General features: G+C 32.2%; 1 protein-coding gene across 2 annotated transcripts in view; it reads right to left on the bottom strand.

The window, feature by feature from the left end:
• Positions 1-8,598: 8,598 nt before the first annotated feature.
• LOC118194085 (PDF receptor-like) overlaps positions 8,599-13,809 on the bottom strand; it is a 583,685-nt gene continuing 578,474 nt past the window's right edge. For both annotated transcript variants that reach the window (XM_085813435.1, XM_085813434.1), the window contains exon 11: positions 8,599-10,050. In XM_085813435.1, coding sequence (XP_085669561.1) covers positions 9,781-10,050 — 270 coding nt within the window. In that variant the 3' untranslated portion in view covers positions 8,599-9,780. The remainder of the gene's footprint in view (positions 10,051-13,809) is intronic.

Raw genomic sequence — 13,809 nt, 5'->3', positions numbered from 1 at the left:
CTTTTGGCTTAGTATATTTTCTGCTAAAAGTTGGAATTTATTATTGTTAAGTAACTCGCTTATTTATCATTATTTACCAGGAAATGAAAGATATGTATGATTTCAGCATCTTATTAAGAAGTATAATCATCCTAAAACATAACATGTATAAATTTGGTAGGGTACGAACTGCGCCAAATTTGATCGAAAATCCCCCGTCCCCCTCTTTTTTAATCCACGAACTGCGCGACGTTTCCTGTCCCCCATTTCTTTCCAAGAAGATTGGGTGCTACAAAAAGTCGTTTATCGCCATTAATGGGACATTCTATTGAGACTGCAAGCCTTTATTTTCGTTTATATTGTAAAAATTGTGCATGTAAAACAAATATTAATTTAAAGTCTGGCGTGTGCTAAAAAATAAATTTTTTTACACTTATTTTAAAGTTTTATGATGCTTAAAGGAATGATGAGCCAGATCTTTTTTATTCTCTGTAAGAATTAAAAAGTTTCCAAATTGTAGATTTTAGTCGCTGATATATATATCAGTTTTGAATAGTAAAATTGATAGACTAATGACATACATAAAACTGATACATAATCAACGTATCAAATATCGGATTTGTAGCTCCCCTTAAACAAGTTTCTTGTCTAAATAAATATTAACAAATCTTCTTAGATAGCAGAATGGTTTTAACTTTCTAATTTACCATTTTAGGTAAACAGTTCTGATTTAATTATAAAAATTTTCTTTATTAAACCTAAAAATTGGACTTCTTAAGTCGTTCTAAATTCACACTAATATTATTGCAATATATTACCGTATTAAGCTTTCCATTTTTAATCATTGAAGTTATTTTAAGATTATTTAACTTTGTTACAAATTCCATATTTTAATACTAGAAACGTTTAAATATTTATTCTGTTTTCATTTGATGTACTTTCGCATACATTTAATTTCTAATACACATTTAATTAATAAATTGATAATTATGAGCGTCAGCAGAATTTTTATAATTAACAAAAAAAAAAAAAAGAAAAAAAAAAAAAAAAGAAAAAAAAAAAGAAAAATCAAACTCTCTTATATTCATATCCTGGGATTTTCAGTCTCCCTTTTAATCCATTCCTTTTTCACATATTGTTGCACTGTACTCAAGTTTTCATGTATGTAAAATTTATATAATTTGTATTGTATTTATGCCAATTTATATTTAAATGATAATTTTTACAAATTCTTGCTTCATAACTCTAGTTAACAAAAGATGTTTCTAACACCTTGGCAAAGCTTAATCTTCAGCATGTAGCTTATTTTCTAACCTAGTTTCAGGCTGAATTATGCGTAAAATTAGTTACTTGAAATTATTTATTAACAAAGATGGTCGCTAAATCACGCTAATAATATTTCTAACTGTTGTAATTTATAATGCAACGAATTCATACGATTTATAATATAATTCATTTATAATTTTTTCAGCAGTATTGAAATTAATAGCAGATATTGATAATGTTATACATTTAGATTACAATGATTTAGATTGCCATTGCCTTCTTCACTCATGCTTTTATACTACTTCATAATATTTCATAATGACATACAGGTAAGTTTAATTTATTCATTAAACATGTAAATCTCTAATTCAGCCCACTTTTGTTCTTACATGTGCTGTATCTTCTATTTTCTTTAATATATTGTTCAGCCTAATTTCAAAAGGTCTTATGATCAAGCGGAAAAGTCACTAAACATTGGTAGTTCGACTCGAGTTTCTAGTCCCAGTGATCCCCTAGCTCTTTCTTTCTTTTTTTCTTTTTCTTTTTTTTTTTGTACTTATTTACTGTGTAAAAATGTATAGTAAAAATTTCAGTTCATGAAGTAAAAATACTTTAAAAATTTTTATTCTTTAAAAATATTGCAAAATTGTTCACCTTAGCGTATCGTTTTACAAATCCCTCTGATAAAAAAAAGTAAGGAAATATATTAACTTGGTTTCGGTGATTGATACCTCAGTGCAAATTATGTGTAACTTTTTCCAAAAGCATAGAGTTTATACGGATATCAATAAATTATGGATTATTTCTCATCTAATTTTCTTAACATTTTTACTCCAGAATTTTCCTTTCACACTGTAGTGTTTAACTTTATGCGTTTTCTATAATAATTTACATTTGTTTATAATTTTACGCGAATGAAAGTGATTATTTAATTGTATAAGCTTTGCTGAAAGATAAACGAGAAAACAAAATTCTATCACTTGCGGTCAAGAGAGTGTTTGATGTAATAATTCTTATATATTTTCTTTGATAGTTTTTATTTAATTTCTTTCATTTATGCATTACTACATATTTCTTTTCAAAAAATATTTTTCTGTGCCGCTATGTCCGTATTTCAGTTTCAAGGAATGCGTGCTCTGCGTAGGGTATATAATGCTTAATAAACTTATGATATGAAAGAGATCTAAATTCTCTTCTCATTTCTACTGTATTTTTTAAATTTCAGTCCCTAAGAAATTTACTCTAGAAATCCTTTTCATGATTTAATATTTTATACTTATTTATCTACTTTACTCATACTTTAGCATTTTCTTTAAGTTTATTCTTTATCATGCTAACCTGTTTTTAAATATTTTTCTCAATACTTTTGTAATTTAAAATTATTACATTTATTATGATATTTCACATCAATTTTTTTGAATACAATGGATTGCAATAATTAACTTATAATTTTTGGGTAACATGAAATACGTCTTAGGAATTCTAATTGTGAAATCATTCCATACCTGCGCTTGTTAAGTAAATCCTCGATTCTTTCCTTCCTGTTTGCGAAATTCCTGTTTGTTATTTTTTTATGCTGCTTCACACCATTTATTGCAGCGTATATATCTATCTGAATTTGACGAATTACATCTGTGAAGACAAATATATTAGGATGGGAATGATAAAAATTCGCTCTGAATTTTGAATGAAATGCTTCACATGCATTAGTTGTTCTTTCCGATGAAATATCAGCGCAAGCCCAAAGTATCGGGGGAAATTTTGCATCCTCATCCAGGTAGTTCTCGGTTATGTAATTAGTAAAGCGTGTGATGTCTGCATCCCGTGGTTGCTCTGACATCAGATCCTCAACATCAGAAGCTATCCGAAACTTCAGTAGCATCCAAAAAGGGTAATCCAAATACCAGTCGAAGCTATCTGCCAATTTCTGAATTACCATTCCTATATTGTTGCTGCAATCCGCACTGTTGAAGTTTTCGCCACCAAGCTTGAGTCAAGTGGAATCTACATCCTGTAATAGAACATTCAGGCAACATTTTTCTCACAGCTTCATGGATTGCATATTCAAAATCTGCCACCACAATTTCTGGCTGAAAATTCAAATGCAAGTTAGAACAGAGTTCTTTCAGTTTTTGAAACATAGTTTCGTATATTGCTGTAGACTTTCCTGGTAGCAAAAAAAAAAAAATTACAAGTGGGATATAATGTCCATTTTCCACTGTATGAAACGTAAGCATCTGAAAGAAAAATTTTGGGCAAAATGTGAAAGTGCCATCAACAAAAAACTTTTTTTTTGTCACATAAGATCCTTAAATTTGAATCTGTTGAAAAGCAAACTATATTATTTCTATCGTCATTAATCTGAAGAAGATTTTCATGTCGATAAGATATCTGCATTTAATGCAGAATGCACATCAGAAATACATTTTGGAAGTGGAGGTAGGACTTTCCTTCGCTGTCGGTACATATTTCTCCGAATACAGTGAACATCATGGCTGCTAACGATATCTGAATGATGAGCTGCAACACTAGTTTGTTCTTTCCTGATTAATTTCTGAGGTTTTTCAGATGTATCTTCCGCTGCTTTCTGTTTAACACCGTTTGAAACAACTTGTCTAGAAATAGTCTTGCAACGCTCATGATTGTGACACAGATAAGATTTTGATAACACGTTATTTGTCTTATCAACTTGTACAATGCCATTTTTGGTACTCTGCTTCTGTGGTACTTGATTTTTGGTACCACAGTCCTTTTAAAATTTATGTCCTGAAAAAAGAACGAGAATTTTTCCTCTCTGACTGCGAATAAACTCCATCATAGGTAAATATGCTTAAATAACGCCAATTTTAATTCAAGGTTGAATTTATAACATAAGCAAATATATTTTTCACCAAGATAGTCAAAGAATCGTTCGGAACTGATTGAAAATTTAGCTATTTAAGGAATATACACTGACTTCCGGTTTTAGGGTTGAAAAAGGTCAGAGCCAATAGTTGTGCTCATGAAGAATGCCTTGTAGCCCCACATGTTGTTACAAAGATGAATTTATTGCCTGCAAGAGTATTACGAAACCTTCTGCAAGTCCTCTGAAAATTTCTTTTGTGTTACAGAGCAACTAACAAAAGTAAACTAAAGCGATATATAAAAGAAATTAAACAAACAAAAAAGAAACGATTTTTCACAGACAATTCAGTGTTTCTCATCAATTAATTCAGTTCTTACTTCACGACAAGGCAAAAATACATAAAAACTCAAAATATCTGTATTAAAAATTACGAAGTAAATCTTAAACACTTATTTCCTGGAATAAATTCCAGAAAGGATTAAGCATGACTTAATTCGCAATAATAATAAAAGAAGGCGTTATCTTTGTTGTTGCCGAAGCTTAGTTTCTCTAGATTGGCAACAAATCCACTATTCATTTATAAAAAATATATTTCTTTATTTTTATTTTCCTCTTGGCTACAGTTGGCTTCGAAAAATAAAATTGTAACCCTATAGGCAAGGGGGGAAAGAAATTTTGATCGGCGCAGTTGGACTATAGCAGGACGAGGGGGGGATTTTCATCAGCGCATTTGGAGTACACCCATAAATTTTATTTACAAAATCAATTACAAAATCAGTCTTATAGAGTTTCAACAGTCACAGGAATAGTTTATTCATATGAAACATAAGCACCTCTTTGAACAGGGTTCGTACACATTTCCTTACATGAAAATTAAGGACTTTTAAGGACCATCAAAGAAAAAATTAAGGGCCTATCAGCAGACAAACAAAAACAAAAACAAAAAAAAAAAAAAAAAAAAAAAAAAAACGAATAGAATGAAGCAATTACCCATTTATGAAACTAACAGAAGTGCACTATGCACTATTAATTAAGTTCAATTTAATACTTAACATAAAACAATTTAAAAAAATTAAACTAACTCCCTACAAGTTATGAAATAGATAACATTAAATTAAGAACATAATTTCTTAAAAAACATGTACAAGTGTATTTTACACTAATAACCGCCACAGATATTTTAGAGATTTACATGATTATTATTTAACTTATTTGATATTTATTTAAACACAGTCAACTACTATTACAATTGCAATGTAAGAATATTTTGCAGATTAAAATAACAGATTTGAAAACATACAATTTATTTCTTTGGTTTTTTGAAAGATACTAGAATAATAAACTTTACAATAAAAGATACAAAACATTTATACTTTTTTAAAATCTGAAATTTTTTCAGATATTTTAACATCTAATTTATTTATGTCTATTTCCTTTTCTTTAACTATTCTTCTAAGTTCATTTGCTTTGATAAACAAATCAATGTTCCTGCTGGTCTCGGCTTCATCTGCTAAAAGCATCTATCGAAGCTGCTGCTGATCTCATTTCTTTATTAATTTCGATATTAAGAATATTTCCAGAAAATTTTATGTAAACAAATACTGTGCATTGAGAAATGTATGATGAGTCACTTAAATTTTCAATTTCAATTGCTTTATTTACAGAGAAGCCTCTTTCCCCAGAGGCCTGTCCATGTGACAAGATAAGAATAATTTTCACTATTTTCCATACTTTTTTTTTACAATAGTGAAAATCATGAAAATAAGAATTGAGAAATGTGTCAAGAGATAGATTTTGAGGATCAAAAGTAGAAAATTCATGTAAATTTGTCTTAACTACTTTATCTAGAACCTCTCCGAACTGCAGCAGAATTTCATCACAATTTTCTTGTAAAACACGTCTATTCCGCGTTAATACCGTTAGAACTATTTTCATTTTGTTCTGGGCTTTTTGCCATCAACTGTGGGTCTATACAAGATACATTTCGAATAAGAGAATAATTTATTGGACATTTAGCCATTAAGTGTTGTACCATTGTTAAGATACATTGTTGACCTTGTTTCAATGCAAAACTTGCAGCTTGTGAAATATCCTTCTTGCGGCTTTTTTCATTCATTAACTGCTCAAATAAACTTTACTTTTATCATTATAACAATTTGGATCATTAAATTAAATTTATAAAGATTTTCTGCTTTAGTTATTTTTGAATATTCTAGTTTCAAAATTTTAAAGTGCTAAAAGCAATCATTTACAAGTTTTAAGATATCTTCAGCAAAAAAAGGGAATAAGTGGTTTATCGCTTTGATAAAAATTCACGGAAAGGCAATAATATTTTTGACAGAGAGAGAAAAAAAATTAATTTTATAAGAAATGTTTTATCCTTAGTTGCCTCCAAAATATTTGAGATGGATTTCAATGAATTTTTTTTAAATTGCCCCATTTAAACTTTTATAATGTATAGTAGCAAGTCATCCCATATTTTAATGGCTCTTTCAACTGCTGGGACATTTTGCAACCATCGGTAAAAGCAGAACTTCACAGCAGAAAATTTTAATTAAAACATTATTTCTTTATCTATCAGATGATGGAGCAAAGATAAAAATTCTGCAATAGTTGGTTTTATTGTTAAACAAAAATGTATGAATTTTTCTTACGCATTATATTTTAACACTTAAAAAATGTACTATCGATAAAAAATTGCGACATTGCGAAATATTCTAGGCAAGCATTCCTGCAGAGATTCTATTACATCGCTAAAATTGCCATAAGAATGCGATATTGGCAATACCATGAACACGTTTTCTCCGTGTAGCAACCATTCCGCTTATCGGTCATTTTCTTTTAATTTATTAATCTTCCGTTTCTTTTATTTTTTCTTTATCATTTCAACACTGACTTTTTATTCAGGATTTAGCTTTTATTTTAATTTCTAGTTATAAATAGGTGAAATTAGCTTAATAACAAAAGATAATTTCAATTATTATCACAATGAAATTTTACATCGACCAACTATTTGGATGACTGATGTGATATTAAGCAGCCTTGGCGCAATTTTGAAAATTATCGCCAACACCAAAATAACCCCGTTTAACTACCCATCGTATATGTCCCGTTTAATGCTCATCATAAAGTCGCCAAAAGTAGCCAAATCCCTTATGCAACGGATACCTTGCGCATAGGATTAAACTAAATACTTAATTGTCTATTGAAACGTATTTCCGAACTTCACTTTTTTTTGGCTAGCGTTACCGAATTTGCCCTTGGCGACCTAAAATCGAAATGGAGCCAACAGATTTCCCGCGAAACGATAACAAATCCAAACAAGAAATAAACTCATAATCCCGATATCTCATACATATATGTGCAAAAAATAAATAAATAAATAAATAAATAAAATCAAAATAAAATAAAATAAATAAAAATAAACTCCGTAGAAAGTGATAAAAAATTAATTTATGGCTTAATTCAAACAAACACAGAAATTAAGATAAGCAAAACCGTGTAAAAACAAATTGAAATGATAAAACGAAACTTTGCTTTCACGTGAATTTTCAGCGCTGACTCTCCCATTCTAGAAATTTCAATTTGTTTCAGACAAAGACCACATTTAGCTTTATAAGGATTGTCATCCATCAATATCCAGTCTTTGTAGTCCACTTGATGAAGCAACAGTTTATTGAAAATGCACTTTCCAGGCATCTCGTTCCTATTGGCGTCGGAGGGGTTGTGGCTTTCCAGGTTGGAATTGTTCTAATTTTGGCAAATATTTTCAGAATCCCCCCCCCCCTTTTTTTTTCCTCGAGCACCTTCATCATCACTTTCGCCTCTTAAAGAACTTCCGGCTTCACGCTTTCATCACAATCTGCCTAAATTTATGGATAACACCTGTTTCGAAAGACTGAGTAAATAGCCAATCAGACACCCAACACTTTCGTCCTAGGGTAGCTAACTGTTTTTTATCGTTTGCAACGCAAATCCGCCAACAGATTGGTTAAGAGCCATGTAATTTTAATTCCATATTCATGAGAAATCGCAATTCACACTTAGAATGGCAATCATTAGAAATGATAAGAAATGTCAAATGAGCAAAATTAAGGACCGTTTATTCATTTTGACCAAAATTAAGGACTTTTAAGGACAAAAATCATTTTTGAAAAAATTGAGGACTTTTAAGGACCGTACGAACCCTGTTGAAGCAATAAAAACTGAATCTGGAGTTTCTTTAATATAAATATATCAAATTAAATAACGGAATTCACTACTTTCATAAGGTTCAACCAATACTCTAAATACTGAAAGACAATATAAATAAAATATTTTATTTCTTAAATTTATATGTACTAAAATTCAAAGTATAGCATCCTCGTTTTTTGAAGAACAAAATTAACTGATTTTCATAATTTTTATATACCTCATAAATAGTTTAAAACTATAAGTTACTGCTGGAATAAAATTTTCCGGAATATTTTAAGTAAAGTTAATTAACAAATTTTAGTAATAAAATAAAGGCCATTTCTGAGGAATTTTTATTCATTTATTAAATACTTATGTGTGCTGGTCCAAATACGTTTCATTAACATTTTATGAAGCGTGTAGGACACACGTCAGAACAACTATAAAACTACTAACATGCATTTATAACACGCTGACTTTGTCAAATATTTCAGATTCCATTTTGATGGCGATAAGTACAATCATTTAATCACAATTAGAAGTAAAGAAAGGATTCACAACTACAGCATGATTATAAGTATTTACAGGAACATTTAACAGCCACTTTTAATGGTAACGCACCTGCGATCATTAATTATCATACATTTTCAGTCACAAGTCTGAATGATAACAATAAGATTATCATTTTTTATTAATTTTGCTCAGAAATCTTGTCAATGCCTGGAATAAGATCCTAACAGTTCTTTATGCATTTTAAAGAAATCTCTAGAATAGCATTTTCCCGGACAAAGACATGGTTATATGAGAGAAAATCCTACAAGAAATTTTTATGTTTGGAATTCTATTCACAGCTGAAGTTGAAGTGGCTTCTCTTATTTATTAGCGTTATCTTGCACATACAGAAAATATTATTTACAGGAAGTGAATGACAACTATCTTCTCAGGCGAACATTTATTTTTTGGTTATTCCTGGTTCTGCTGCTCACGGAATTCCTTTTTCGAATTTGAAATTTATTGTTTTTAGATAAAAATACCTTTTCTTGAAGAACTGCATCAAAACAGATCAATCGAATTACCCATATGCACATTTCAAATAGGACATACGTATTTTAATGTGTTTAGCATTTTTTCATCTAACGCCTTTTCTACGATCTTTCTAAAAAGCAGAAGATACTTGCTTGAAGACATATGCCTATTTTTTTTTATCCCGAAGTGCCTGATGAAGTATAATTCTGCACAATTCAACAGAACACAGTGCTCTACATACGAATTGTTTTTTCATTACTTTTCACTACTGTATTGTATCTTTGCCTCCTGTGCATTTCATTCTCCTCTGAACATTAGTACTCACATTGAAAACACGAAAAGCTTCAGTTCAACTGCGAATAAGCTTTTATCAAAGCCATTTCAGAGGAGGCAGTCTGATGAATCATTATCAAACCTCGACAGCAATCCACATTTTTTACATACGGCATTCCTTCTCTTTTGGGTGGGCGTTTTCTTGTGTACAGTCCACATCACTTGAGGAAAGCTGTTTCCACCTTCTCCTCATCACGTTGTTCTTTTTGGTCTTCAGATCGGTTCTTTAGTGGCAGAGAAGTCTTCTGCAGCAGAGCGAACCGCATTCGACCCGGAGGTGTGAAGCCTGATCCATTGGGCAGATCGGGAGACAATGAAGTTGAAGTGGTCGAACCTAGCATCCGAGAACAGCGGGAACTGCGGTAAGATCTTCTGGGAGATCGCTTCAACGTGGATCTAGCGTAAGCAGTCGCCAGCACAGTTTGTACCTATTGGAAAACGAGAGCATTTTGTAGTTTATAAGAGAAAAAAATGAAACATAAATAATTTTTTATAGATTGCCTGGTAAGGAATTTTCGCACACCCAGCATCCCCTTGCTGGGTGTGAGATGGCTGCTTATGGCTATATGGATAGCTTATGGCTATCCATATAGCCATAAGCAGGCTATATGGATTAGAAATGGTCCCTTACAGAGAAAGCTAAATTTCTAGAAATAAGAGATTATAGCCAGTGCGTCTACAGGAAATGGAGTAGCCAAAATTTAGGCTCACTGTTCAGAGTCTGAAATGTCAGCACGATGTTCCGCAATTGACTTGATAAATAAATGCAAATTTTTGTGCAGTGAATAAATGAATATATCTAGTATCTTGAATAAATGCATACTATTTTAAATGGATAAATGGTAATCGCTTTTCATTAAAAAATATGGCATACCCTGAAAACAAGCCCTGAAACTAATGAGTCTTTTGGTGCAAAAATTAATATAAGACCCGGTTTTGTTATTGAAGAAATGCAGTAGTAATTGAAAGATCCATGGTTCAAAAACCTCGCAAGGGCATAAATTGCTTCTCATGTCTCCTGGCACACAACTATATAACAGACTCTGAAGAGTTTCATCAGATCAGTTCTAAAATCAGTCGCTAATAAATGCATAAACGTATTTAACATTGCGTTGAACAAAAACAATTTCTTTCGAAAATAATTGGTTGTTCCATATGGGTGGAGTTAAATACAAACAGCGAAATTCAAACCTTCCGGCTGTAAGAAAGAATTTTAAAACAATAAGGGGGGAGGGGAACCCTCTTTCCAAATTTTGAAAGAGAAAAGGGTGAACGATGAAAGCGCTAGAAATTTTCAATAGGAACTACAGATTTCGAGCAGCCATTTGTTTATCTAAAAATCAATACAAATCATTTTATGCGGGTCTAGTATTTTATTGTTTGTTAGAAAGATTTTGCTGTTTTTACGAAGAAAAATCTGAACACGTTTTTGTTGAATAATAATAAAGCTTGCAAGATTGGCAGCATATTTAGGAACTAATGAAATAAAACAAAGTATCATACAACTCAAATATTTATTCCTTAATAATATAACCATCATGAAGAGATTAAAAATTGCTTTTTGGCTTACTTTATACAAATTCTCTCTTTTTAATATAATTCTCAAAAAAGGAAACTTGTTGAGCCATTAGGTTATTTTGAAGCATGAGTCGTGAAAATTGCGCAATGCCCTCCCCGGGACTCTGAACCCTGGGCCTTTCATATATGCTTACAATTACACCAAAAGGTATGCGGAAAGGAGTGAGAAAATGCCTTACATACTCCCCCCTTTTAAAGGGCGACCGGGGATGAGGGGATTCAGTTGCCAGATCCTGATGGTTACGAAACGCTTGGTGACGAATAATCCTCCGCTATCTCTTAGTTCGGGCGCCACTAAGGCACGGGAACATTATTTTGAAGCACGAGAGGCGAAAAATGTGCAGTGCCCTCGCCGGGACTCGAACCCTGGATCTCTCGAGTACACGTTCAATATGCTTCCAGTTGCACCGTGAACTCATGCGGAAAGAAGGAAAGAAAAGTCTTTATAAACTAGGACCCTCACAGAGCTATTGAAATAACCAGATGTCGGTCACCGGTTACCTCCATGGTGAGCAATCTGTTACGCAATTTGATTTGGAGAACAATTTTCTTTTGGTTATGTAAATTAAAGCAGTATTCAAAGCAGGAAATAGGAAAGCACTCTGAAACAGAAACAGCAATGCTTATATTTATATTATTCTTATATTTCGACTGCAGTCAATGGGAAAAAGACGATCAATGTCTATAACCTTAACTTTATGATTTAGCAGTTTAATGAATGATTTAACAATGTTTACATATTCCAGATAATGTACAATTAAACTACATACTGTTACATACTGTTATGGATAAAAACAATGCCTAAATACTGTGATATCACCTGCTATCACTGCTGTTATCCACCGAATTTCTTCTCCTTTTTGTCCTTCCTGCAAAAAAATGTGCTTTATTCTGATGGTTTGTGTACGTAATTTCTCCATTTAAAGCTCTGTTAATCCGCAACCCAATTAATTCGAAGTTAATTGTTGTTCGTTTGGGATATTGCTGGCCAAAGAAGATGCCAATATTTCAAATACAATTTGTTAAATTGTATTTGAAATATACGTGCATTGAATGATTACATATCATAGTTCCCCAAAATAATATGTAATCAGAATAGGAAAGTAAGCTCGAGCAGATATTTCTAAATGCCCATAATATAAGCTGTACCTCAAAAATAAGCTGTATTTAAATATCGTCAGACAGACAGATTGCCGAATTAAAAACTGAAGTACAGACTCAACACATGAATGAAGTTGATACTGAGCAGATCTACTTGTGACTTATATTTACAGTTCAATGGACATTCGTAATTAAGTATGCTGTGCATTAGAACGGAAGTAATTAATATACTCATGTGAAATAAAGTAACGTTTTCTGAATTTTTTACCTGAAATATTTTGGCACTTTTGTTACAGTCCATCATTTTTAACGTTTTTGTTGCAATTCATGTCTCGTGAGTCTTCAAAGGTTTAATGTCTAGTCCTTAAACCAGATGAGTGCAAAAAAAAGAGTTGCTCCATTGTTAGCCATTTTGCTCCATCGGGAAGGAAAGCAAACAGCAGAATTTTATTTATTGTACATTAACAGCAATGATTTATATGGGAGAGAGAACTGACTATATGCACCGATGTTTTATATGGGAGAGAGAACTGACTATATGCACCGATGTTTAATAGGAGAAAAAATCGATTAATTTACAGCTGGTTTGAAGCACGAAGGGTGTAACACAGAGCTGCTACCTCTGGTAGTAACAACGGCTGTAATCCGGCGAGTCGAATTGAATTTAGATGGCCGATACACATACTTCATTCCCCGCGATTTCAATTCCATGTCAGACTTCGTCAAGCGCAATGACTGGCGAGTGTTTGCGTGCCAGTCTCTCATTGACCTATGACAAGGTATTCTTAGTGGGAGAGACATCTGGAAAATATGACAACCAGGGCGAAAGTCGAACATTCTCTGCATCGAAATTGTTTATGACAACAAGACCAGCAAGCGATTATGCATTATCCTTTCGAATTATGGAGTTATTCAGGCCTCGAAATTCAAGTACATCCAGCGGTCATGAAATACAGAAATGCAATAGTAGTTGTCCACATTACTGGCTATGCGAACAAGATGTGACCGAGATGTGTACCGAATGGGCACAAACTGCTGGACCAGGAAGTTGATGATGATTGATAAATGGCAACGTTCCGAATACATACACTCTAAAGACATAATAAAGAAAGAATAATACTATGAAAACGCATATTCCTTAACTGCTAAATGCCAAGCCATGCGTATGCTCTAAAGAGAAGACGGTCGGAACGAAATAGTTATTAAAACCTAAGCGATTCAGAAACAAACCAACGCTGGATATGCGAAGCAGTTTGCTATCCAACTTACGCTCAAGGATCTATACTTTTAAATAAGACGTGAATTTCAGTTCAGCAAACAGCATCTTTACATATCAAACAACCGTGGTATTTTAGCAAATGCGAGACGGTAACACAATCATTTGATATGCATGTTAATAACAGTATAACGGTTTTATGCTATGACCCCGTAAAACGATAATCATGTATGTATAGGAACCAAATGCAGAATGAAATTATCTACAGCAGTGAAACTAAGTTTCGATCGAT

Source organism: Stegodyphus dumicola, chromosome 3 (genome assembly GCF_044657685.1).
Source record: "Stegodyphus dumicola isolate Sdum_Otavi_A_Nest chromosome 3, ASM4465768v1".
Lineage (NCBI taxonomy): Eukaryota > Metazoa > Arthropoda > Arachnida > Araneae > Eresidae > Stegodyphus > Stegodyphus dumicola.
Note: the sequence above shows the minus strand (reverse complement) of the source record. Positions and strands in the feature narration are given on the sequence as shown.